The sequence below is a fragment of the Leptonotus elevatus genome, chromosome 12 (genome assembly GCF_054856555.1).
Source record: "Leptonotus elevatus isolate MCC_2025b chromosome 12, RoL_Lele_1.0, whole genome shotgun sequence".
NCBI lineage: Eukaryota > Metazoa > Chordata > Actinopteri > Syngnathiformes > Syngnathidae > Leptonotus > Leptonotus elevatus.
In genome coordinates this window covers 7,953,667-7,981,295 of record NC_141250.1, presented here as the reverse complement: position 1 = coordinate 7,981,295, position 27,629 = coordinate 7,953,667, and the positions used below count along the sequence as shown (strand labels likewise).

General features: G+C 38.3%; 1 protein-coding gene across 2 annotated transcripts in view; it reads left to right on the top strand.

The window, feature by feature from the left end:
* klf12b (Kruppel like factor 12b) overlaps positions 1-6,798 on the top strand; it is a 63,291-nt gene extending 56,493 nt beyond the window's left edge. For both annotated transcript variants that reach the window (XM_086091110.1, XM_086091109.1), the window contains one exon: positions 110-6,798. In XM_086091110.1, the coding sequence (XP_085947236.1) occupies positions 110-291 (182 nt within the window). In that variant the 3' untranslated portion in view covers positions 292-6,798. The remainder of the gene's footprint in view (positions 1-109) is intronic.
* The last annotated feature ends 20,831 nt before the right edge of the window (positions 6,799-27,629 follow it).

Sequence of the window (27,629 nt, the reverse complement as noted above, 5' to 3'; positions counted from 1 at the left end):
AATGTTAATTTTAAGGTGATGCAGCTAATCTAGAGAAGCACAATAAGGTACTAAGTTTTTTATTAATATTATTATTTAGAGCGCGTGTGTTTCTGTGTGTTCCCATTAGGAGAAAAGCCTTACAAATGCACCTGGGACGGCTGCACGTGGAAGTTTGCCCGCTCGGACGAGCTGACCCGCCACTACCGGAAGCACACGGGCGTCAAGCCCTTCAAGTGCGCGGACTGCGACCGCAGCTTCTCCCGCTCGGACCACTTAGCCCTGCACCGGCGTCGACACATGCTGGTGTGAGACAAGTGAGAAATTAGCAGCCGGAACGGAAGGAACCAACACGCGCGGGGGAGCCGGATCTCCCTGGGAAATGTTCTTCAGCTGGCCTGGACACTCGTGGGGAAGATGGCGGGGCAGAAGAAAGAAAACAGGGTCAAATGGGGATCCTCTCGGAAGGAACAGACAGTCAGGATCTTTTATTGTCTTTTACAGCACTGTTTGGAAGTTTTTTAACATGGAGTCTTTAATCGGACGAGGGGAGAACATACAATTGTCGGAATATTTTTTGTCTTTATAATGTGAAAGAGCCCAGAGTGTGGATTTTTCTTTCTTTTTCCCCCATTTTTTAAATTATGCTGGCTCAAAGATCTGGATTGGCAGCAGAGGGCGCCCCTTGATCACGGATGATTTCCTCTGGCCTTTCAATGCACCACCGCAAGCTCATTGACACAAATGCCTCTTTTTTGGAGGGGGGGGCGGGGGGCTCACTCTGAAATAGCCTCTTTGTTGGATTTTTTGTGCTGTGATGAAGCAATCAGATCAAGTGCAATCTTAACGGTTACAACAGTATATGTATAGAAAACGTTTTTTTCTTTAAATCATCTTTTTCCTATCAGGGGCCACTTTAGTCCTCTGAGGGCCATACTAAATTTGTGAAAAAAAATACCATCGGATAAATGTTTATTATTATTATGTATTATGAGCCGTTGTGGGTTAAATGTTTTTCGGGGGGCTTTTTTTTTCTTTTTTCAATCGTTCGCTTTAAACGCTTCAGCAACATCATGTACAGAGAACAACACAACAATCACGAAAAGGACTCTGCTTTCCTTACTTCTTCTCAGCTGGTTTTGGAATTTGTGGTGTTTTTTTTTTGCACAGCAGCACTTAACTTTAAAATGGCTGAAGTGTTACAAAGATGGGGGCAAACACACACACACAGAAGAGCAATACATTTGTGAATAGAGCTTGATTGATGTCTTTTTTTTTTTTTTTTTGCTCCCGTCTGTGTACAAAAATTAGCTGCCTTGAATTTCACCAACTACAAATAATGAGAACTTCCGTTAGTTGACATTTTGTTACAACATTGATCATTTGCATACATGATATGGACAAAAGCATTGGGACTATATAACAGAAAATCCCCTCGTGATTAAAACAGTGGAATCTTAAAATTATCCACATAGGATATAATGGTAATAGAATTAGTCTGTCTCAGGGTCAAACTGTCACCCACATAACACCTTTCTTTACTGTAGTGTTGGGCCGTGCATTTGGTACCTGCTGGCTCTTAAGTGGGGATTTACCACCATTATTACTTCACAAAAACAAAAAGTCATCAGTAAATATCTAGCGCAGTTCAGAATCAACATATTTTAATAAATAAAATACGCCATACATGAGACGATTATTACATGTATTCATTTGTGCAGATCGCTTGGTGTTTTGCTAGTCGAAGCTGTAACGAGTTCTGCTTTGATCAGTTGGTCAGAGAGGGGCAGAAAAATGCTAACGTCATTGAGGGCCAGTGCTCCGAGCCTGTGAGGATGGATTTGAAATCTGACTGATTGAAGAAATAGCCCCATTGTGAATATAGTTTAAGACATCCAGCACTACAGATTCTTAAGGGCAGATTAGCTGCCAAGATAAATGCTATGCTAATGCTACGTTGATGGAACCAACATGAAAATTAAGGTTGAAAATGTGGGTCAGACCTCTAAAAAAACGAATCTACGAATGATGAAATTAGATTTAATTTTAATGTTAATGATGCAAACAAGACGTTAACAGTCAGCTACAGGTGAAAATGCAAACAGCAGAAACATTTAGCTATGTTAGCTAACAGCTAAAATTAGCTGTTGACTTTTCCATCTCTTAAACCGCTGCATCAGGCATTTCCAATCAGTGGTGTGAACAGATTTGGCCATCATGTGGTCAATCTCAAAAGTGTAAATAAAAAATAAATACAAATAAATAAAAAGTTAGCCGCGGTTGTAATGCAAAATGTAGAAACATTAAAATACAGGTGATGTTATGACAAGAAGTGCATGATAACATTTCAGCAATAAAACAATTATAATGAAAATAATAATTAAAACAAGCAATTGGCTATTTCATTTAAAGATTTTTTCCCCCCACACTTTGTATCATTCAACTACTTCAAGTAAATGCTTTGCTTATTGTAAACATACACATTTTAAGCGGATAGTTGCCAGTTGTTGTTTTTTATGTAATCAAATATTTACAATACACTTTTATGTTGTAACTTCAAAAACATAAAATGTATCAGGTAAAAACTACATCTAATACATTAGATGCATAACATGAGTTAAAATGTATACATAGCAAGATTTGAATGTAGCCTCACTTCACAAATACCCCAGCTCGAGTGCCTGATATATAATATATATATACCTATATATATATAAGCGAGGTTCTCAAAAATGGACATTCATAATGGCAAGCGATTATAAATTTACTTAGTCAGGATAAATAATCACAAATAACCCATATCCATCTTCAACAAAATAGCAGAGCTAGCAAGCACTGTAAACAAGCTGATGTTAGCCACAGCTGCTACATTGCTAACATGTAATATTACTACATTAAAGGCACTATTTGCATCTGTGCCTTAGCGCAAATGTCGGCAGATCATGATTTTTTCCATCAGTTCAAGGCTCGCCACACGTTTGTAAATTTCCTCTGGTCTGTGCACATCTGTGAAATTACCAACATCGGGTCTAACCCGCCTACCTACAGAATGACCACACTGGTTTTAAGCCGATCACAAAAATACAGCCCGAAATCTTCTACCAGTTGGATTTTTTTTTCTCTTGGAATTGACAATTAATTAAAAAAAAAAAAAAAGTTAAAAGTGATTAATTCTAACTGCTAAACATGTTACATTAAAACTTAAAACATACTAAATTAAAATGTAAAACTCAAGTTTTAATGTAAAACGTATATTAGAATAGGTTTCTAAGATGGCAGCAATATGCATTCATATAAGTAGATTCACCTTGTGATTGTTGGGTGTATGAGAACCTATTAAAAACCAAAGATAAAGCCAAATGCACATTTAATCATTTAAGGCTACCTCGCTGAAATGAGCTTGAGTTGAAGTCTCGTGAGATTTGCTGAAATTTTGTACGTCTTGTCAAATATGATTTTCTTTACTTCTGTGACATTTTCTTCAAAAATTTTCTTCAGTTTCCAAATTGTATGGCGTTTTGCGTGTTCAAAATGAGTGTTTTCACTGTATTTAATGAGCTGATTCTCCCCAATTCTTTTGTCCATATTTAACAATAGAACATACAGAAAAATCACCGTAATGTTAATGAATCAATATTTTTTTCAGTTTTTCAAGTATATCCTGAATTATTTTTCTTCCCCATATGAAATGCAGCGATACACTTGTTCTGCCTGCAGTGTTAAAATTGGCCATATTCTTTCATAGTTACATTTATTGGAGCCAAGCCTGTAAAAGGAAACAGTGACCTTTATATATATATATATATATATATATATATATATATATATATATATGTATGTGTGTGTGTGTGTGTGTGTGTGTGCGTGTGTGTGCGTGTATTACAGCACCTTGAAGAAGTTTGCCACCCATGAACACCCGCCCTCACATACAAATTAATCCCCCATGTGTAAAATGTATATGTTTGCTTTATTTATGTACTGTATATAATTTGTGCACATATCAATGTGTGTTATGTTAGTGACCGAATAACAGCACCTTGTTTGTTTATTATTATTCATACTTTTTTGTCAGATGATTTTTATTGAAGATGTCAATTTATAAACACAAATAATCATCATTATCATATTTTATGAACCATATATATATATATATATATATATATATGTATATGTATATGTATATATATATATATATATATGTAACATTTTATGATTGAAGGTCGCTTCAACACATATTACTTTTCTTTGTGTACAAAAATGTTGTAATATATGTGATGATGTTTTTAAGACATGTGTATATATATATATATATATATACAGTCTATTGTACAGTATAAACGTTGGCTAAAGAGGGCTCTTTGATTCGAGGTGCAGGATTTATACAGAAGTCTTTTTTTCAGAGCGTGTCATTTAAATTAATTTCGTGGACACAGTCAAACAACATGGGGCTAAACGTTGTTCACTTTCACTGGTTTGGATTAGTGCTTACGCAAAACAAAATGTAGACTTTACCCAATATTTTTATGATAAACAGTTCCACACAAGTGCTGTTTGTAAAAACAAACAAACATTTTTGTCAAAGTGGTCCACTTCATTTTTTGTTAGTTCACTGAGAATAGATGATTCACATCATTTGTTAAGCTTATTCAACAGCGTATTTTTGTTAACCGCACAATTGCAATATCACAAAAATGGAGTTGATCCCATTTTATTTTTATTTCACTTCTATCTGTTTGCAACAATTTGCAGTATGTTAGATCAACAAAAAATCAAATCAAATAAAAAAGTCACGTATTTTTTAGCAGGTCAATTATTTTGACACAAAACTACTAAGCTGCTCTAACATTAATATTTTTGTCAACCTATTCCACATCTCAATTTGATGAAATGTTAAAAAAAAAATATATATATATTTTTTTTTTGTCAGTCTATTACACACTATTTATTTTGTTAAACAACCCCCCAAAAGCTAAATTGTTCATTTTTTTAGATTTTGTGTTGAATATCTGTCAGCCAGCTTGTTACATGATCCAAATTTTAGCGTTGTATAATACAGTTTTGAGGGGAAAAAAATCAATCCTCAAAGATTTTTGGAAAAAATATTTTGTCAATGTTACAAACTCAGTGTTACACACTTACACACAATGACCTTTTGTTTGCGAAAATAAAGACAAGATTATCCAATTTGTTTGAGGAAAAATATGCTCTCATATTCCACATATGACAGATTCGAGGAAATTTACCCGATCACGCAGGATAAACGCTTATGTGAACGAAGGTGCTCAAGTTTTTATAAGGCACCGTTTTAGGAACCCTCACACAATAAAAATCAGGAAAACCACAATAGTAAACAAACGCTACATATCCAAAATTCAGTACTACATAGTTCTGTCTTTGCACGTTTTCAGCAATACTCTTCAAACATGTACAATGTATTCAGATACAGAGCTTTGATTTCACTTTTAAGGGTCTTTTATCAAAAAAATTGTTTCGTGTTTAATATTTATGTTTACTTCTTACACAACATTTAATTCACAAAATGATAGGTTGCTCACCATGTGAAAGTTTGACATAATAAAAAAAAATGTTGAGTCAATTTTACATTTTTATGTTTGACTAAAATTGTATGGTGCAAGTTGACAAAATATTAAACACAAATATTGGGTAAAGGTCTTATTTCTTTGGAATAATAACTTGAAATTGTGTATGGTTGACATACAACTTCTAGGTAAAGTCTGTATTAGTGTATATTATTTTCAATCAAATATTTTTCAATGAATATTTTATTACACAGATCACAGATCAACAAAATTCCCAATCAGTATATGATTTTTCCCCCATTTTTTTTCATCTTAGTAGTATTTTTTTTTTTTAAACAGCGTCCAGACCAGGCAGGGCGTATTGTATTTTCTCTTCAAGATCTTTTTAAAGCATAATTTTGTAACGGTAACCAGGGTCAAAGTTATGCAATAATAATAACAATACTAATAATAATGTTAATAGTGCCTCGTGTCACATTACTGCTCCGTGCAGCATTTTCATTTCACTGAAACGTTTTTACGTCACAAAGCAACAATTAAAAAAATAATTAAAAAAAAAAGCACAGACAACGATATGCAAGTCGGACCTCTGATGTTTTAATGACAATGAATTTTTACTCGGTGATTCATCAGCTTCACACACTGTTCATTGCGTATTTTCTTACAAAAAGCAATTTGACTTAATTTATTTTGGGATCCCACAAAACACACACACACACACACACACAAGGAATCCTACTTACTGTAAATGGATGCCTTTTTTTTATTTTTATCAATGAGTCTATCAGTTCTATATCTACTTTCAGAGTACATTTTGATTTTGTGGTTTGGAAGAGTAGTGAAGCTGGCGGCTGTGTTTCAATTTGCAGATATTTCGTACCCGTAAATGGTTGTTCTTGTATTTATGTAAAGTGAGTGTAGTGTAAATAGCTTTCAATCTTATTTCTGATCTTGACGTAATGAAAAATGTGATCTCACTCAGAAAAAATGCTTCAAAAGGGAGATTTTGCTCACGGAATAACAACACAATTGTACTTTTTTTTTGTGGGGGGGGGGGTCAAATCTTTAAAAACATGGTGCCCATTTATTGTGTTACTCTTTGTTTCTTTCTCAGAGTTGTTTTAAGTAGCCTATCCAGTCTGTGCTTTGTCTTCTCTTTCTTCTATATTTCTTTTTTTCATATGGATGGAGCTGTGAAATTTAAATAAGTTGAAACATATAAATGTATATTAATATGAATGGAGGCATGAAGGTTAATAAAATTGCATTTTATATGTAATGCTTGGGTAAAATGTTATTCTTTGGTATAGGCAAGTATTGGTATTTAGGGCAACTAAGGAGGAACCTCTAAATTTGAATGCCCCTAAAACTTTCTTCTCTTTAAGGCATTAAACTCTACATTTGTTCCAAAGACTTGTTGTACAATTTTGAATTTGTTCCTGATGTTCTGGTCATTTTATTTATTTATTTATTACAATTTAGAAAACCGCACATATAGTACAATTCTGAAGAATTATGCCCCAAAAGTCATATATTCCCAACGTGACCCAAATCTTATGGTATTGGTATGCTCCATTCCTGGTTTGCCGGTTGGACCAAAAAACACACCAACACAAGCCCACGAAGGTAATGATACATTTTATTAATTTATTTTTTCATTTGACCAAAATCTTCTGGATAAATATGCACTTCAAGTAATACATTTGATTTGATAATCCACAGACCCACCCCCACAAAAAAGAAAAAAAGAAAAAAAATCTGGTCATGGAAAACAAACAAACAAACAAGCGAGAGGAGTGGTTTTAATCGAGAAAAGTAGGGAATAAAAGGACATCCTCCCCGCTGGGAAAATACTTTATTTGGTGTTTATTTAATTTCAAACAATAAATATATAAACACCACTTTGAAAATAAGCTTGAAGACATAAAAAATGTCTGGCAGATGTTCATGCCGCCAAGTCCTAAAGAGGAGAAGAAAAAAACACTTTGAAATTGCTTTTTGAAGACAAATCAAGGAAACGTTACTTTCATCTTGTTTGGAGTGCGACTTTAAAAAATACCTATGATGTTGGAACATGATTTACTACAAAAAACAAAACAAAAACAAGTGGCATTTTATTACTGCAAATCTGCAATATAATACCGGAAAGCAGTACGAGGGCCAGGCTAAAGTTCACTAGCCACAATGCTAACAGTGTAGCAGCAGCTCAACCGCATGTTACCATCAGATAATCTGCTGGACTAATAATGCTTTGTGGAGCACTGAAAGTGACACTAACTTAATACGTTATGCACAGGTTAGACATTTAATCTTGTGTCCGTAGCTTTAGCTAGTCTGATCACTGCCAGGAACATTTTCAAAGATTCATAGCAGCTTCGTTGGCAATTGTATTCAATATCCAATAATGCAGAGACAACGGCGGTGTGCTAACAACTTTTTTTACTACATTGTGTCACGCTACAAAACTGACGTCACTCTAGTCTGTCGTAATACTTGTGACAGTTGTATGCTACGACGGGACAGGTGATAGCAAGCTAACACAGCTAGTGACAGGTTTGAATGGTGACTGTGTTTCTTTTTCATTTTGAAGACCTGAGCTGTTGAAAACTGCATTAGGATGAATTAAAAAGTAAAAGACATTATTTTTGAATGTGTCACAGTTCTGGCAGTTACGCTAGTTCCATATGAAGGAGACTCTTCTTCCTGTCTGGATTTGGTGGAGTTTGAACGAAAATATGGCAAATATCGCTTCTTGAATAGAAAATACTTAATTCCGAATCTGACCCACTTATTATTATTAAGATATAAGTTTGGACTTCTGTAAATTCAGTTACTTCCTGATGGATCGAAATATTAGTCCATCAGTATTGACAGCACCAGAATCCCATGGTGTCACCAGGGGAATCCGACAGGTCTGAACAGATGGGTCTGTGGCCGATTAATTCAAAAAAATTGTAATGGTAATGCATACAATAGCTTCCTTTTATGTTGGAAATTGCATATTTGTGCATATATGACGCTTATATGCATGTATAAGTATCTATTTATTATTAGAGCTTTTACTGTTGTTTTACACTGTAAATGAGTGATAAAAGTCAATAAATATGCTGCTAAATAAGCAACTTCCTATTTGTTTCCCTCTATTGTATATGCCAATTTAGCATTTTTCGTTAAAATTACATGAAACTAAAGAGCCATGATGACAGTCAACGTGATAAGTGTAACGACTGCAAAGCATACTGGCAAACCACTGCCTCCTCTGTTTTCTTAACTTGCCACAATATCTTTTTTAATGGCTCGATGTGAAGCGCTGATGACACACAACTACAAAGCCCATAAAGCAGCCAACAGATGCCTGGCTGGCCGAATGTCTATGTCGACATGTAGCTCAGATGCTGTGTATCTTTGGTAGCAAATGTCTGTAAGCAGCTGTTCACGGCAATCAATGAATGAATATTGTTGTGTCGGAGGGAGTTCACTCTGGATTATAGCATGCCAAGCGCCTTTTTGTAAATAGAAAGAATTAAGTGTTTATTGTTAACGGCAGTGGCTGTTTATTATTTCACCCTTATTAGTAATCGTCGTTACATGCTGTGTTGTCATTGAGTTTGTACCGTGGGTGAGGTTAGTATTCTGGTTTAGTTTGCTTCCACTCGGTGTCATGTTTATTGCAAGGCTAATTCTGCTCAGAGGCCAGTTAGACTGAGTTTCTTTCTCTCTTTTTTTTTGCAGATGCACGCGGTTGTGTTCAGCGCACCTGAATTTCTCCCGATCGAAGGAGCTCCTCAAATTCCCTTTAAAATCGGAGTAAGAAAAGCGCAGTCCTTGACATGGCGGAAGAAGAACCAGATTTTCTGGAGTCCATGCAGGAGGCCAAAGTGCCCAAATTACGTTTATAAGAAACTGCAAGCAGACCTCCGCCGGCGGATGATGTAAAGTTGGCCAGGGACTTGGAGACTGCCTTCCAGGTGTGACCACCTCCTGCCCAGTCATAAGTGTTCCACAGTCAGGCGAGTTCTTTAAGAAATATAATAAACATGATAACAATAATGCATTCAATGAATGGACTTCTATAGTAATACAGGAGGTTTGATGTAAGCTGTTGTCATATTTTTGATTAAAATATGAGGATATCCATGACACGTGCGCAAAGCACAGAATCGATCTAGTTGTGCCCCGATCTATATGGTGTTAGACTATTTGCGCCAATTAGGGTATGAGTCCAATAGCCATATGATATAAGCATTTCAGTTCGGTCAATATTGATAATTAGTGCATTATTCAGTTTTGTGGCTGAATTTAGGTAATTTTATTTTAACATACTGTAGCCTATAATATTTAATCTGTAATAATCTACCATGAAAAAGTCAAATAAACTAGTCAATATAAACATTAAATAAACACTCTTTTAAACCCAATGTGCTCAGTAGGGCTGAGAACTATGCCTGTTGCCCATGCATAGTTCACCATCCTTCAGAGAAGCCTCTGTATCTGGGCACTTGCTGACACCTTCATCGCAATCCTGAACTGTCTCACAACAGATGTCTTTTTTGGGGAGCGGTTAATCAGTCGTATTTCTCTTGAGCGCTGCATTGAGCTGCGAGCTTGTTACCAGTTGGACACGTCAGGACTGCTGCGGGCCTCCACCAGTTTTCCCTCTGGCTTCTCCCTGCCCAGGCATAGTTCATTCACCCTATTTCTCAACATATTATGGCCTTCTGCTGTTAAATCCCATTCATATTGGGTTAGTTATCGCCCCAATTATGTCAACCCACAGAAACACCTCTGTATGTGGGCACTTGCTGGCACCTTTTTCAGAGTCCTGTACTGTCACGCAACAGATGTCTTGTTAAGGGAGCAGTTAATCAGAGACAATTCTCTTGGGCACCGTGTTGGCCCAGCAAGCTTGTTACCAGCGGGACACGTCAGGACCGCTGCGGGCCTCCACCAGGTTTTCCTCTGGCTTCTTCCTGCCCAGGCATAGTTCACCATCTTTCTCAACATTTTCTGGCCTTCTGCCTTTGCATCTGATTCGTATTGGGTTAGTTACCGCCCCAGATCACTCAGCCCACAGAGACGATTCTGTACCCTTGGCACTTGCTGGCACCTTTATCGGACTCTTTTACCTTCACACAACAGATGTATTTTTCAGTAAGCTGTTAATCAGAGACAATTCTCTTGGACGCTGTGTTGGCCAAGCAAGCTCGTTATCAGCGGGACATGTCAGGACCATTGCGGGCCTCCACCAGGCTTGTTCCTGCCTAGGCATAGTTCACTATCTTTCGCAACATTTTCTGGCCTTCTGCCATTGCATCCAATTCGTATTGGGTTAGTTACCGCCCCAATTCTCTCAGCCCACAGAGACACCTCTGTATCTGGGCACTTGCTGGCACCTTTATCGGTTTCCTGTACCGTCACGCAACAGATGTCTTGTTCAGGGAGTGGTTATTTAGACAGTTCTCTTGGGCGCTGTGTTGGCCGAGCAAGCTCGTTACCAGCGGGACACGTTAGGACCGCTGCGGGCCTTTATCAATTTTTTTTCTGGCGTCTTCCTGCTTAGGCATAGTTCACCATCTTTCTCGACATTTTCTGACCTTCTGCTTTTCCATCCGATTCATATTAGGTTAGTTGCCGCCATATTTCTCTCTAACTACAGAGACACCTCTGTATCTGGGCACTTGCTGACACCAGAGTTTTCTCTATCTTTATCGTGCCTGGGCATAGTTCACAATCTTTCGCAATATTTTCTTGCCTTCTGCCATTGCAAACCCATTCCAGTTGGGTTAGTTACCGCCCCAGTTCTCTCAGCCCACAGAGACACCTCTGTATCTGGGCACTTCCTGGCACCTTTATCGGAGTCCTGTACCGTCACGCAACAGATGTCTTGTTCAGGGAGCGGTTAATCAGAGACAATTCCCTTGGGTGCTTCGTTGGCCCAGCAAACTCGTTACGAGTGGGACACGTCAGGACCGCTGCGAGCCTCCACCAGTTTTTTCTCTGGCTTTTTCCTGCCCAGGCAAAGTACACCATCTTTCTCAACATTTACCGGCCTTTTGCCATTTAATCCCATTCATATTGGGTTAGTTGCCGCCCCAGTTCTCTCAGCCCACAAAGACGCCTCTCTATCTGGGCACTTGCTGACACCAGAGTTTCCTCTATCTTCACAGTGCCTGGGCATAGTTCACCATCTTTCGCAACATTTTCTGGTCATCTGCCATTCCATCCTATTCGTATTGGGATAGTTACCGCCCCGGTTTTCTCAGTCCACAGAGACACCTGTGTATCTGGGCACTTGTTGGCACCTTTATTGGACTCCTGTACCGTCACGCAACAGATGTCTTGTTCAGGGAGCGGTTAATCAGAGGCAATTCTTTTGGGCGCTGTGTTGGCCCAGCAAGCTTGTTACCAGTGGGACATGTCAGGACCGCAGCGGGCCTCCACCAGTTTTTCCTATGGCTTCTTCCTGCATGACGGGAGGAAAACGACAATGAACCGACAGACAGAGGGGAGACAGGAGACTAAATACACGCACACACACTAATGACACAAGACACACTTGGGGCAAGACACAAGTGGCTGAGGGCACTGATTGGTTGACATGAGAAAGGGCAGGATTACACTTAACAAGACCAAGGGGGACACACAAGGAAAAACAGAACCCAAACATGACATAAATGTCATTGGCTTTTCTAAATAAAAAGGTTTTCAGGCCTGATTTGGGAGCCTGTTCCAGAGTCGCGGTGCGGCTGCGCAAAAAGCTCGGTCTTCCATGGTGGAGAGGCTGGTACTGGGGACTTGGAGGAGCAACGTGTATGAAGATCTGAGGGTGCGGGTGGAGGATTGTAGCATGATGAGTTCTTTGAGGTAGGTCGGTGCAAATCCATGAATGCATTTATGATTAAGTAGCAGAATTTTGCAAGTGATCCGGGATCAAACCAGTGATTTGTGCAGTGATTTGAGAATGGGGGTGATGTGTTGGTATTTCTTGGCTCTCATCAGCACATATTTTGGATATATTGCAGTTTCTGGATGGACTTGCCAGGTAGCCCGGTGAAGAGCCCATTGCAATAATCCAGTCGAGAGGAAATGAAGGCATGGACTAGTTGTTCTGCTGTTGGGAGGGATAGAGTAGGACAGAGTCTTGAGATATTGCAAAGGTGGTAAACTGAGGGTTGGAATAGGTGTTTTATGTGATCTTTGAAGGTCAGGTGAGGGTCAAGCCGGACTCCTAGGTTTATTGCTGTGGAGGAAAGAGGAAGGACCTATCCATCGAAAGTAAGTTGAACTATAGCTGAGGAAAGTATCTGATGAGGTGTACCAATGAGGAGTGCTTCCGTTTTATTGCTATTCAATTGAAGGGCGTTAGTGTTCATCCAAGCCTTGATTTCCTCAAGGCAGGATGTGAGGGATGACAGGGCTGTGGAAGGATTAGGGGCGGTTTTAATGTAGAGTTGTATGTCGTCGGCATAGCAATGGAAAGATAGTCCGTGTTTACTGATGACATGACCAAGGGGAAGCATGTATATTATGAAAAGGATGTGTGCCAGGACTGAGCCTTGGAGAACACCACAGCTGACGTGGAGTGTCATTGCCTGGGGGTCTTGGAAGTAGAATAAATGTCTTTCTTTCTTCTTATAGAAAGAATAAGAATATGAAACCTCAGGAGTCAGGGAGGAGTCAAGGTTTTTCCTGCTATCAAAATTCGGAGGCGGCCGCGACTGATAACGCTCAACACAGTGCTCCAGGTGTGTCGATTGAGCTCGGCAACAATGTATTGTAACTGCAGTTGCAGCGTGGCGCCACTGTGGAGGCGCTATATCAACAGCAGTGCACCAGAAAGACGTGAAGCAACTACCGAAGACGAAACAGATCACGGAACAACTTCGTTGCACACGCCCGTTTGATTTCCTGTTTACACGAGCGAGACAAAGGCCTAAGTCATAATAGTACAGTATATAAAATAACCATAATTGTGTTTTACAACAACACTGAACTATATTTACAATTTCATATGTACTAGTGGATGAATTTTTAATGATTGTAGTTAAAAAAAATAAAAATTGCGAGGGCGCACACTGCTGCCATGCCATCCACTTGAATGAGCGTTCCAGCCAGCCACAGGCCGGATCCTTGTTGCTCCCCTGGCCCACGGTCATGGCTCCCGCCTTGTGGATGACGACTTTGGTGGCTGCCAGAGGGCTTCGCATGCTGGAGAATGAGGATGAGGCGACAAATGAATGAGACTGAACTCTCCATTCAAAATGACTGAGTGCTCACGGTGAGCTTTGCGTGCGAGTAGCGAAATCATGAGGGCAATATTTCACCTATGGTGGAAATGCAAAATGTTTGTAGTCTGTATATTTTGTGTATTTTTGTCATGATGCTGCCGCCCGCTGCCTGGTTGTTATGTAATACATTTTTTCATCTATATCTGAAAGCTTCTGTACTTTGCGACGTCGTCACTGAGGTGAAATTTGTTTTAGGTTGAATATTCGATATCCGCGGCCTCCGGGGAATTACGGTTACATTCAAAGGGGGGGAAGAGCAACACTATGCGTTTTACAATATCCGGTTTTCAAAATAAAAGCTGTGTCATTGACAGGCAACTGGATCTTGTCTGTTTCTATTGTTAGATTTTGGAGGGTCTACTCTAGTGTATTAAAAGTATATGAATGAATGAATTTGATAACTTCATTATTCATTATTATTTGTTCATGACCAATTAATACCTTTAAAAAGGCATTTTGCCACCTGCTGTCTACTGAAGATGACATCACCTGTGCTGATGAAATAGGTAATGACCAATCATGGCTCAGTTTGCTGACCTAACCCAGAAAACAGGTGATCAGTGATTGGTCGTTATACCTATTTCCTCAGCATAGGTGATATCGTCTTCAGTTGGCAGCAAGTTAAATGAAAATATATTTTGGACAAAATATTAACGTTTTACTGCTTAAAATGTCTCAATGAGTCAAGTCTCCCTTTAAACTGCAAACATTATATTTATTGTATAGTGTCTTTTGTCAGCTTCTTGTCGGAACTTTAACACACACTTGGTACTTTTGCTAGCTTCTATATATATAGTCATGTGTCAGCAAAAAAAAAAAAAAAAAGAGTACTAATCCAACCTTGCAGCACTCACACAAGATCACAGTGACAGTGCTTTTAAGATCAGCTTAACACAAAAGAGTTGACTTGTCTGTTTTTTTGTTTGGTTCCCACACAAGATATACAATACAAAGTATCGAGTAACCGCTGCAAAGCTGGCCCGACTCATCCAAATGGAATTATCTCATGAAGTGCGTGGAGCCTCCAAAGTGGAACACAATCCATTTCCTGTGATGCTGGTTGACTTCCAAAACACATTTTCCCATAGTAAATAATGTCAATGGAATTAATTTGTTCCAGGCTGTCACTTTCATGATCCTAAATCATGTATTAACTGTACAGGCAATGCTTTAAATTACATTTTAATGGCCAAGACAATATAAAATGAGGTAAACCCCAAATTTCTACTGTATACTTATATTACTGTTGAGGGTCATGGACTACAACGACTCGGCACATATTCAAACAGTTTATTGAGTGAGCGAGTGGAAATCAGCTCACCCTGTCTGCATCAAAGTCATGCGATTGAATACTGAAGTGAATACTGTACATTAGAACTAAGCAAAACAAAACAAAAAGTTTCACGAAACCTGAAGACCTATGCTACGATCCAATACAATTCCATCAAAACAACGCAATGTTCTGTATATGACTATTCTCTGTGATTTTAAATTCAATCAATCAGTAGTCTAATTTGTGTCATAAGCAGTCTTTCATAAGAAAACGTCGTTTGATTCATAAGGAAACGAAAACATCTTTTTACTCTTAAGATTATGTTGTACATATTTTATTGATTCATTTATGACACTTTTAAAATGTATGTATGTTTTTGTTGATCCTAACTGTTGTTGGTCTTTGTTGCTTGCATAGAATTGTAATTTGTTCATAATGGATATTTTCATTTTCAGCCAGGGTTCATTCTATAATTGTTGTATTTATTTGTAGATAATTGTAAACCAAAGGTTATGTTGTTTTCTTTTTCATTTTCTTTTCTTTTTCTTTTTGACTTATAAAAGTTTTAGGTAGGTTGATACAATGACATGCTGAATGATTTACTTATATGTATATTTTAATGTTCAACACGGACTAAAATGTAAAATGTAAATATCAATTGAATTGATTATTATTTAACAAAATTAACTGCACAGATCAAGTATTACAGACAGCATTGTTTTAATTAGCATTTGCCTGACATCACCACCAGAGGGCAATAGTCAGCTGCAGTTCATCTTTATTGCCGTGTCTTTAAATACAACTTCTTTCACTCAACTCCATTACCCAAGTAACAAAGTCAATATGTTCCACTTTAATATGATTTTATCATTATCTTGTGTATGCTGAGCTATATGATACTACTTCCAACAGTAAATTGTTTCCTGTTTGTATGTTGTTGCCTGGAATGTTTCAACATTCACATAGGCTCCATTTCAATTATTGTTATTTAATGAGGCACACATTTATTCATTTATTATCATTAGTTTTTATTATCTTAAAAATATACATTTCTACATCCTGAAGTGACCCCCTTTCTTTCATGTTGAGTTATAATTGAGTTTTGTTTTTAAATGCAACTGTCCTTGGAAAATACAATCAATATTTTTGTCCCTGGTTTTATTTAATCCGTCATTTGGCTGTGTTACAAGCAGCATACAGCATACTTATCCGACGTGACACTCTTTCATTAAGCATCATTTCCATAGCATACAACATTAGCCCTCTCCTGTTTGGGAAACACCAGATGAGGCTAGGGTAACCTCTCAGGGGAGAAATTCTCTATAATTCCTTAATTAAATGGAATAATTTAATTACAGTAACTTAGGCAGCATTCATCAATATAATTGTTTCTGGGGTGCAGCATTATAATTGAGCTTGAAATGAAAACAAGTCCATTTTGACTGTTCCTTGTGATCTTCCACCGTGTTGCTGTTTCTCTGCGGCATTTTTCCCTTTGATGGGCGGCCATTCCACAACATTTATTACAGCCATTTAATTTAAGCTCTCTACAGGCTCGGACAAGAAGACGAGAGATGATAGCGCCGCTCGCTGTTGGCCTTCTAATCTGATCCTCCCTGCTGGCCTTTCATAAAAACTCCAAACGTGCCGCCGCCATCTCAAACTGTCTTGGATTTCACCACAAAAAGCCAGTCCAATTCATAACCCCCCCCTTTAAATAATAAAACATTTTGCTCTAATCTGCCTCAAGAATGTAGCCCGTTTGAAGTTGACAGTGCTCCGTCTTATGCGATGGAGTAATTGCCCTCACAGGTGTACCCTTGACGGACAAACCTGGCCATTGTTCACCATGGGGAACGTCGGGCTGGAAGAAATTCTTCTGCCGGACAAACTGATCTCTATTCCAGCACTGACGTGCTCTTGTCAGTGCACTTGTATCATTTGGTCTCACAGTTTATTGTAATCTGATTGGGACACAGTTACTGAAAGTTTTATTTTGTTTCAGGTCTCCCCATATCACTACAGCATATGATTTATATATATCTTACAAAAAAAAAAAATCCATCGAATCAAATGAGTCACATTTCAAATGAAAACATGAACAGTAACTGAAAGCTTTTTGATGTATACAATACATTTTAAAAATATATATTGAAAATGTAAAAGTTACATCCTTTGTCTTTAGGGACGTGTATCATCAATTTATCAATGTCTTCATAAATCCTTGGGTTTATTAAAAAGCCCTAAGAGTTCATAACTGTTAAAATACAGTAAAACTGTAAAAAACACAAGATTAACACCAATGGTAGCATCGATGTCAGAATTAATAAATGGCCTTAGTGACACTTGGACTTTAACATCAAACTCTTCTAATGCGACTTTAAGATACACAAATGTAGATTAGATTCAGCTTCATTGTAGGGTTATAGTAAACAAATAGTTACAATCAAATATTCTACTGATTACTCCCATAGATTAATTAAGTAATCATCTAAAAATGTATTTTGTGTGCAGGTATTATTTTTATCCATTTAGGGCTGCAATCTTAAAGTTCTACTGTAGTATCTGTGACTTTTGAGTGTCTGACTTTAAAAAGACGGTGCCGAGCATGGTGAGTGACGTGGGCGTCAACAAATGAGCGTGTCGAGGCTGGTGACTTGGCGTGAGTTGTGACCATCAATGTTTATTTTACATGTTTGTTTTCAAACAGTTTCAAAAGTGCACTGACGGTTGACTTTTCTTATTAGATTAAATTTCTTTGTTTAGTGTGAAATGACTCCAAATTTGGCAAATGTACTACAGTCCATGGATGACATAATGGCAGTGCTACACAATGGTGTTGTTTGCTCTTGCCAACAGGTAAGCAATGAGTTAAAGTGTAAATGCTTATAAATGACATTTGGAGTGATCTCCTGTGTTCAAGGAGACGTCTAGGCTACTCTTGACTGGACGCATAAAGAGTGAATGTGGTCAAATGTATTGCAATGGGGAATTTGAGAATTTGCATCAATCTTGCAAAGCGTATCACTAAATTGGGAATCATATTGAAGATGGTGTTTGCTAATATTCCTGTTGAATATAATTTAATTTGAAGAAAATTTTAATAAAAAAATAAAATAAAACAATTTAAGGTAACGGTGCATTTTGATAAATTTTGATGACAGATTAAGCACTTGAATAAAATGAATAAATAAAACATGTTTTTTCCATAGTTGAAATAAAAACAGGCATTGCTTATAAGGCTGAAAATGTAGCGGCTCAAAATGTTCCAAATCTTGGCTCTTATTATGCACCCCAATTTACCAGATTTTTTAACACCGCTCATTACTTGTACTGCGAAATCTTTACGTCTGCTCAACAGCTGCCTGAGCTCTGGAGAATCATCCGGACGAATGAATTAGCGTCCTTGTTTGAATATTCTTTTCTATTTGGAATAATCAGACTGCCATTCAGCGGTGGCATAGCTGTACACAGATGCCCAAACAAAGCTGAAGGGAGCTGAAACACAGTCAACATGACCCATGATGAGAAGAAGGGGAATAATGCAGGTGTGCATTTCTTTTCTCCACTGTGCACTTACGCATAATAAAGACACTTCTTGTTCAAGGTGATCCTTGCTTTGCATATGGCTGATTAATCTTATTGTACGGCAGCTAACATTGATCAGAGGAATGATTAGAAATGCATTAGTCAGCAGACTGTTTGGAGTGGTTGCCTTTTAAGTGCTGCGGCCGAGCCCACTTTCCATAGGTGTGTGTGCTTTTTTTCTTTCTTCATTTTTTAATTTTGTTAGATAGAATTTAGCAAATGGATGCACGTGGGCTGCCCAAATACAGCATCAAAGCTTTAATGCTTATAGACATAATTTAATTTACGAGATGGCAGCTCCAACGGACTGTGTGGAGGTGGCGTAGCTGCTAAATTCATTAGGTAGAAAGTTGCTATATGTTTGCAAGCTGATGAAAAAAAGAATGCAGCATTACGAATATGAGAAATCTTGGCTGTGTGTGCAAAATTTGTGATAAAATATCTTGCACCTTTTTGCACCAGGGTTGGGGAGCCTACAGAAAATGGGCCTTAAACGTCCCATGAGAGCATTTGATGGAGTCCGCCATGTAATTTGAAATACTGTACTTACAGACCCATCGCCAGAGCCCAGGCTTAAGGGGGGCACATGAAATGCATGGGGAGGGGCAATTATTATGAATACCCTACAGACAGCACGAACTTGCCCCATATATTTGGATAAATTCACGTAGCACTGTCTTGCATCCATCCATTGAGTGGCGCCCGCTGACCAGTAAGATCATAGACAGCATTTACAGTACATACACATACAGTAGACGGCAACGCCGTCGGGAGTAGGTTGACGCCGCAGCCCTATTGGATGAGCCAAGTGAAGCTATTTGTAAAGATGCCTCGTTCACTTTCTCCTTGGAGATGTAGCATCAAGTCACGACTCATTGGATTATTAAGGAACCATTATCTTTGTTTATATTATCCCAATTCGAACTCAATCTTGCAAATTATTTGCCGATTTAATGGCGAATACAATTGTCACATCCAATATGGCGGATGCGCTGATATTACGCTTGGAACGGGCCACCTGTTTGAACGGTGCCTGCAGCAGAATTAAAAAGAAAAAAGGAAAGTCAAATCCAACCTCATTTTAGATGCCCAAACAAATGTGGCTCCTATGGTTCCTTTTTTCAAGTGGCTCTATAGTTGCCGACACTAATGTAGTTTGTCGTACGCTAGTCTTGTGCGCCAGCGTCCTCGGAACACATTACGTTGTTTGGGAATGTCACCATTTTTATTTGTCTTGAACAAACGGCTACTGTTGGCCGTAGCCGACACCGAAAACAAGAACAATTCACGAGCGGCGAACAGTAACAGCAATGAACACAAGCAGTCACTGCGAGATCTGTGTTGCGTTTACTGACACTCGGCTATAAGAGTGCCAAACAGAATGGGCAACACCGGAACACACACCACACCTAGTTTGTTACAATATTTTTAATGTCTTAGTGATAAGCAACTCAACATTAGTATTTTAAAACGCAAAATTAGCTACTCTGAAAAGTATAATTAAAAAAAACAACAAGTTTATTTCTAGAGATCCATGATTCAAATGGGGGGGGGGGGGGGGGGCACAATCTTTTTGGTGAGCGGGCACGGACCCCTATGGCCCGCTCATGGCAACGGGTGTGTTTACTTATAATAGACAAGATAATTGGTCTGCTTTGCGTGATGCTATTTTTCGTATATGTACTATGGTCTTCAGAGGAGAGTTAAAATGATCCTTGACATAGGTGTCAAACTCTGGTCCTGGAGGGCCGCAGTCCTACAAGTTTTGGATGTTTCCGTTCTTCAACACAGCTGATATATGATCAGCTCATCAGCAAGCTCTGCATAAGCCTGATAACGATCCTACTGATTGGAATCAGCTTGTGTTGGAAGAGGGAAACCTGCGGCCCTTGAGGACCGGAGTTTGACACCTATGCTTCAATACATAGGTGTCAAACTCCGGTCCTGGAAGGCTGCCGTCCTGCAGGTTTTGGAGGTTTCCCTCTTCCAACAAGCTGATTCCAATCAGGAGGATCGTTATCGAGGACCGGAGTTTGACACCTATGCTTTAATACATAGGTGTCAAACTCCCGTCCTGGAGGGCTGCAGTCCTGCAGGTTTTGGAGGTTTCCCTCTTCCAACAAGCTGATTCCAATCAGCAGGATCGTTATCAGGCTTATGCAGAGCTTGCTGATGAGCTGATCATATATGAGCTGTGTTGGAGAACAGAAACATCCAAAACCTGCAGGACTGCGGCCCTCCAGGACCGGAGTTTGACACCTATGCTTTAATAAGAAAATGATTCCCAACTCCTGTTGTCACAAAATAAGTTTTAAAGGTTGAACTAAATTATTTAAAAAGCTCAGGCTAAGGAAGTTAGCATACTTGTGCTTGCACTCCAACTTAATTGAAGACACTAAGCTGTCCACGCAATAAGTGTGAATGCTTGTTTGCTTGACCCAGTGTGCAACATCCACACATCTGACATGGTAGATTTCAAAATTTCAGACTTTCTATATATATATAAAAAAAAATAAAAATAGGTCATGTCATGTGAGACCTCACCAAACGTCATGACGGCTCATTTTATTTATTTATTTATGTCTTTATTTTTGGCCAATACTTGGTCTAAATAAAAGAACAGGCAGGAATTAAGAATTTTTTATTTTTTTAAAATCAATTCCCATCCCACTTTTATCACTCTTCTTATTGGATCACGTATTTTTATATATAATTCACAGATTACTCAATTTTGGCTGTCATCCGAAGCCTACCATACATTCTTCTGGCATGGTCCAAACCCCCAGAGGGACACGGTTCTGTTCCTATGACTGCGGAACTGTCACTGCCACCGTAGTACATGGACGTACCAAAAATGTAAAATTATTCTTTGACATTTAAGAATGTTAAAATGTTACTTAAAAAAAAAAAAAAAGCCCTGGAACAGATTATTTCCATTATTTCCTAAACTTGATTCGGGAACCGTGTTCATCCTTTAATCTTGCACGGTTTACAAGTCTTTCTTCACAACCATGGTGATTTGTACTAATTGAAAATGAGCTTAAGTTCTTAAATTTGGAAACCCAAGGACACCACGACACTTTGAGCAAAGTGCCGCTAACTCACACGTCATCCCAACATGCGGGTAAATAATTATGTATACAGCTTAGTTTACACCTAAAAGCAGGCAATTCTCAGTGGACTGCGCAGAGCAGTGGCAGGCATAAATGGAATTTTAAAAGCGGCCTAATTAGAATCACACATAAATCAATTGGTGCTGGTAAGCGTTTGATTAGCTCGCAAAAGGGACAAGGGTTTTACAAGTGAAAGGCAAGCGCGCCGACTCCCAACTGCAGAGGTGTGCAACACATAAGGGTCCCAGCAAGACAACTCTTGCCACATGTTCAGCGCTCCCCCATTAAAAAGCCGAGGGAAATTAATGAGCTTCCATTGGCACCCTCACAACAAAGGGATCTATAAAGCCGCCTTAATGTTCTCGCAAGAAACTTTACTCTTCAGTAGTTCCCAATCAACCGGTAGCAGCAGATTTGCTTTTATTTCCCCTGTAACCGAAAAACGCTGCCCGCTGCGACTTTTACATCAATGTTACCCCTGATTGAAATTGTTTGTAGCTCATTCTTAATTAAAGATACGTCAATAGTTAGCCGTGTCGGCTTGTCAAAATGTGACGGTGTATAAAAACAAAAACATTTTTTGCAAATCATGCAATGGGTTCTAAAAATCCATAAAATGTTCGGTTTATTTGTTGCTCACGCAAATGTCTACCAAAAGTGTCATAAAGTATCAACATCGATTTTGTTGTTTTACCTGCTTGTACACAATTAAGAGCGTGGTGCAAAGCAAGAGTGCAGAGGTTTGCAGAAAGGTATTAATTGGAACTTTATTTATGCAGATACGCTGCAAATTTGCATAAAACACCATTCCACAGATGGGTTTATGGCGGCAATGTCTGCGCCACTCGGCAGTAAAACATCTGCTTGATCACAACGCAGGAAGTCAATAGCGCACTGACAAATGTGTTGCAGAGGCCTCGACCACTAAAAGCGGCTATTGCCATTTTTGGCCCTCTAAATGCAATAAGTAACAATAGTAGACTTACTTTTTTTTTTTAAATGATACAAATAGGAGCCCATAGCCTACATCCACCCCATATTGTAATGCTTTTATTTTTTATTTTTTATTTTTATTTTTTTATATATATATCTGTACACCTACACATCCATGACAACAGTCACTTTTTATTTGGGACTTTCAAAATACAGGAACAGGATATAGAAACTTGCTGAAATGAAAGCAGCAGCAACTCTAAACATGGCTTGACAGAAGCATTTCTGCTCAGTTGTCCGTGACTTGTGGTAATCATCTCTAGCTATTATGGCCCTGGAACGCGCTAGGGCGTCAAACATATGGCCTGCGGTGCCAGATGAGGCCAGCAAAGGGGTTTAATCCGGCCCGCGAAATGATCTTGCAAAGTAAAAAAAAAGAGTAATGTCGGCGCAATAAATCTGAAAATTAAAACATATAAATTAATAATTTCAGCAACCCTCAGATGAGCAATGCAACTTGTACATGAAATTGACCTGTATGTAATTATTTTATACATAATCTAAAGTTAGGGTTTGTGGGAAAAAAAAAAATACAAAATAGAAATTTGGAGTGTCAAAATTAATGTGTTAATTTTGACTTAATTTAAAGTTCCTTTAACGCTATACATTATTTTTTTAATGTGCTATTAATGACCGGCCCTTACTTGGAAAGCCTTTCCTGGGGGAATTCCAGTCGCAACACAGCAGACACGTCCATGTCAAAATTTAGCAGTAATAAATGTAATAATAATGCATATATTTGTGAAGACTGGGGTCAAGTTGTATTTTACAATTTTAAAAATGTGCAACATTTCACAAGTTACTTCATGTTAAAGATTAGATAGCTCTTAATATGAAAAAAAAAATGCACTGAGCTGTCACCAACGCGTTACAAATGCAATTATGCCATCGAGTGGCAGAATAATGACCTCAACACAAATCAATATCAAACTCGTTTTTTACAGTACAGTACATATTTTTAATTTTAACTCAATTTTATGAAATATTATGAAATGACTGTATCAATGACTCAAAGATGCAGCCATATTTTATTAATTTGAAATTGTTTCCGCTTTTATGCTAACAAGAGTATGAAAACATACAAATATTTTGTTGTACATTTTATATAAAATGTGCGATTCATCGCGAGTTAACTATTAAAGTCATGCGATTAATTATGATTAGAAATTTTAATCACCTGACACCCCTAATACAAACATTGACCAACATAAATCAAACATAAACTTTCTGAATACGACACACATGTAACACTGGTAACACAAACACCCTATGACATGGTTTGACGTCCTATAACTTCATTGACTGCGCCACACAATGCATTCTGGGAACAATATATATGCAAAACAGGTAGATATAACACACTCTCACCTCATATGGGCAAAGTGTAGCCGCGTTCTATTTGCATTCGTGTTAGTTGTTGGAACAATATGTTTACGGTTGAGCCCCGCTATTTGGGGATGGCCTGCAAATAGCCAAAGTTATATGATTTTACTGGTCCGGCCCACTTTGTAATATATTTTCCTCCATGTGGCCCCTGAGCTAGTAAGAGTTCCACACCTCTGCTCTAGACTAAAGTACTTAAACAATATCAGTGTTTTCTGTGAAGGATGTGAGTCTGCTTGCTTGCCGGAAATGTCTAGTGAAATGTAATCTTCTCTTGCCCTCTTTTTTTCTTTTTCTTTTTACCACTGCGCTGCTAATAAAAAACTGTTACAGAAAAGGAAAAGAAAAACACACGTGCTGAGAAGAAAATTCTTTAACACAGATTTTTCTCAAAATTTCAAGTCTTGCCCAGATTCGAATCACTTCCTCCTACATTTAAAAAACATGCCATTTATGTTAATTGGAGATTCTAAATTGTCCGCAAATGTGAACGTGAGTGTGAATGGTTGTTAGTATTTGCCCAGTGATTGACTGGCAAGCATTTCTAGGGTGTACCCCGCCTCTCGCCCAATGCCATTTGGACAGGCTGCTCACCTGCAACCCTATTAATGACAATCAGTATAAAGAGTGTATGACACTTTTGATGTATCAACATTGTTTATTTGGATTTTTTCATGATATTATTTTAGTAATATTACTTCTGCAATCGGACCCGAATGTGCAAACAATCGACCGATCCACATATCACCTAACTTGGTATCGGACTCTACTTCTCGCAGCCAAGAGAGATTTTTTTTTTTTCAATCTTCAAAAGCAGTGTTAGTTAAAAGACTCAAACATTTACCGGTGGTGCATTGAGAGCTCTGAAGTGGAGAATAAATAAAAATGTCGTCTTATCGTACCGGCAAGAACAATCCACTCATAAGAGGAGAGCATTTTTTGTTCCAAGCCGGGCCAAGTCTTTGTCTGTGTGTGCCAAGCGTGTTGAAAATATCCCACTTTGTGTCTCTTTAATCCACACAAACACACACTCTTGCACCAGCGCTGTGTGGCTGCAAGGTCACTTCAAGTATTGATAAATCACCCAGCTGTGATTCCCTCCTGACAGCTCAAACTAACATCAAGCTGGATGGTGGGGGGGGAGAACAAAAGACCATCAAGCGGCCCTTTTTCCTGACACTTTTATTCAATCACGGCCAGATTGCTTACGACAGCACCAGCAGCTGTTTCGTCTTCATCTTTCCCCATTTGATAAAGCGTGTCAAGTCATATTTCTGCAAGTACTTCACCTCACCCCATACTGTGCCGCTCGCCAGCCAGCCAAGCCATTGGGCATATGCACATTCCACATGAGGGGATCGTCAAATGGGTCAGGGAGTAATGGCACCCCTCTGAAGGTCGCTGTGGCGCAGGGGTGGGGAGCGGGGGTGGCGGCGGCGGGAGAAGCTAGGTGCGCGGGTGCAGCGGGGGTTGACGACAAAGCAACAAGCTGAAGGTCAAAGATAAGAACAGTCGCAGAGATATCTAAGATAGCCGCTCGGAATTAAACAATGAGGCAAAGGCGGCGCAACTTCGATTGTGCGATTGTGTTGTTTTTAAGAGGCGGGATTGGTTTATTTCGGGATGCCCGAGCTCTTCTGTTGACCTCGCGCTTGGCGGGATGGAGGTCGGCGGTAGGACACGAGGAACGTTGCACATGTCCATTGTTTGTTTGCGGACAAAACGTCAACAACAGAAATGAGAATTCCACGTCGCAGCTGCCTCAGAATCTTGTTTGACGGTGTTTTGGTGGCCGTTAACAGGCCGCGCTTTTCCTGTGCAAGTGAACAACAATCACAGGTGCTGGCTGGAGGTCATTGTAAGGAGGAGGATGGGGGGCCATGTTTGGAAAGCATTACTGAAACTGTACATACAATATCATTTCAGCTTGTTTAGACATTTAACGGTTCATACACATCTCCCACATGTGTGCAGTTTGCGTGTTCTTCAGCTATTTTCTTCTGACATCCATAATGCATTTATTTTAGTGTAATGAAAGCCTATCCATTTAAATTTGTTATTATTATTATTATTATTATTATTATTATTATTATTATTACTATTATTATTATTATTATTATTATTATTATTATTATTATTATTATTATTATTATTATTATTGTATTATATTATTATTATTATTATTATTTAAAAATTGTCCACAGGTGTGAAAGTGGGTGTGAGTGGTTTCTTTGTGTGCACTGTAATTGTCTGTGACTGGTGACCAGTCCAAGGTGTAACCTCCACTCACCTGGAGTCATCTGGTATAACTTCTTGTGACCCTGACTGGGATAAGCAGCATATAATGGATAGATGGATTCTTATACTTCAGTCAAGGCTTACTCAATTTTAATAACTTGACCTGATCTGATTTTCAATTGTTTATTTGGTGCTTATAAGAGTAAATAATAACACATTTTAACACATTGACATTGAATTCATATAAAATGTACATGTGTCATTGATGGCTAAGTTTGTCAGATGATACTCATTTTATGAATTGTGTTGAAATCTGGGGAAACGCATATAAAACAAATACCGATCCTGTTTTCAAACTGCAAAAAAGAGCCATACGAATTATAAATCGATCAAAATATACAGTACATATACAAATGCAATGAAATTCTATGACTTAGTTGAATTTAAAATAGCACAAATAATGTATAAAGTACACAACAATCTACTATGCCACAGTACTCAGAAGCTGTTTGAAATTAGAGAGAGTCCTTTAAACACAAGTGTTTACAAACAATTTAAACAAGAACAAATATTAAGCAAAGGTGTGTTTCTGTAAGAGCTGTTAATTTGTGGAATGATTTTGGAACTGACCTGAAAAGATGTCAGTCACTTGCTAAATTAAAAAAAAAAAATGTAAAAGCAAAGTTTAAAAAAAATACTTACACCTGTTAAAAATGTATATATGCTGTAATTTCTTTGGATGTATCGATATGAGTGTAATGAAAATTGTATATAAATGTATTATGGTATATGTCTATTCATTTCATGTACATATGTCACTGGCAAACGTGCATATGTCAAAGTGCACTTGTATATATGATTAGGTTTATACATTTCCTTTTGTTGAAATACATTACCTTATTATTTTATTAACATAAAAATGAATAAGGGGTAGGACTAGATACGTTTTTAACTTCCTCTTACCCCTTTTGAACATATAAACTCTTTTATTTCTACCTATTTTTGTTTTATTTTTTGCTTCAATTTATATTTTAGACTTGTAATGTGTATTCTTTGTGTTCACATGTTCAATAAAGAACCAAACCAATTATCATGTGGTGCGACCAAAAATAAATACCGGTACATTTAAAGACAAGGTTTTTTTTTATCATCTACAAGACAGTCAAGCACATGGCATGCAGCTTTTTTCTGCCTCACACGTTACTATGTAGGCTTAAGTTACACTTTTAGCAAC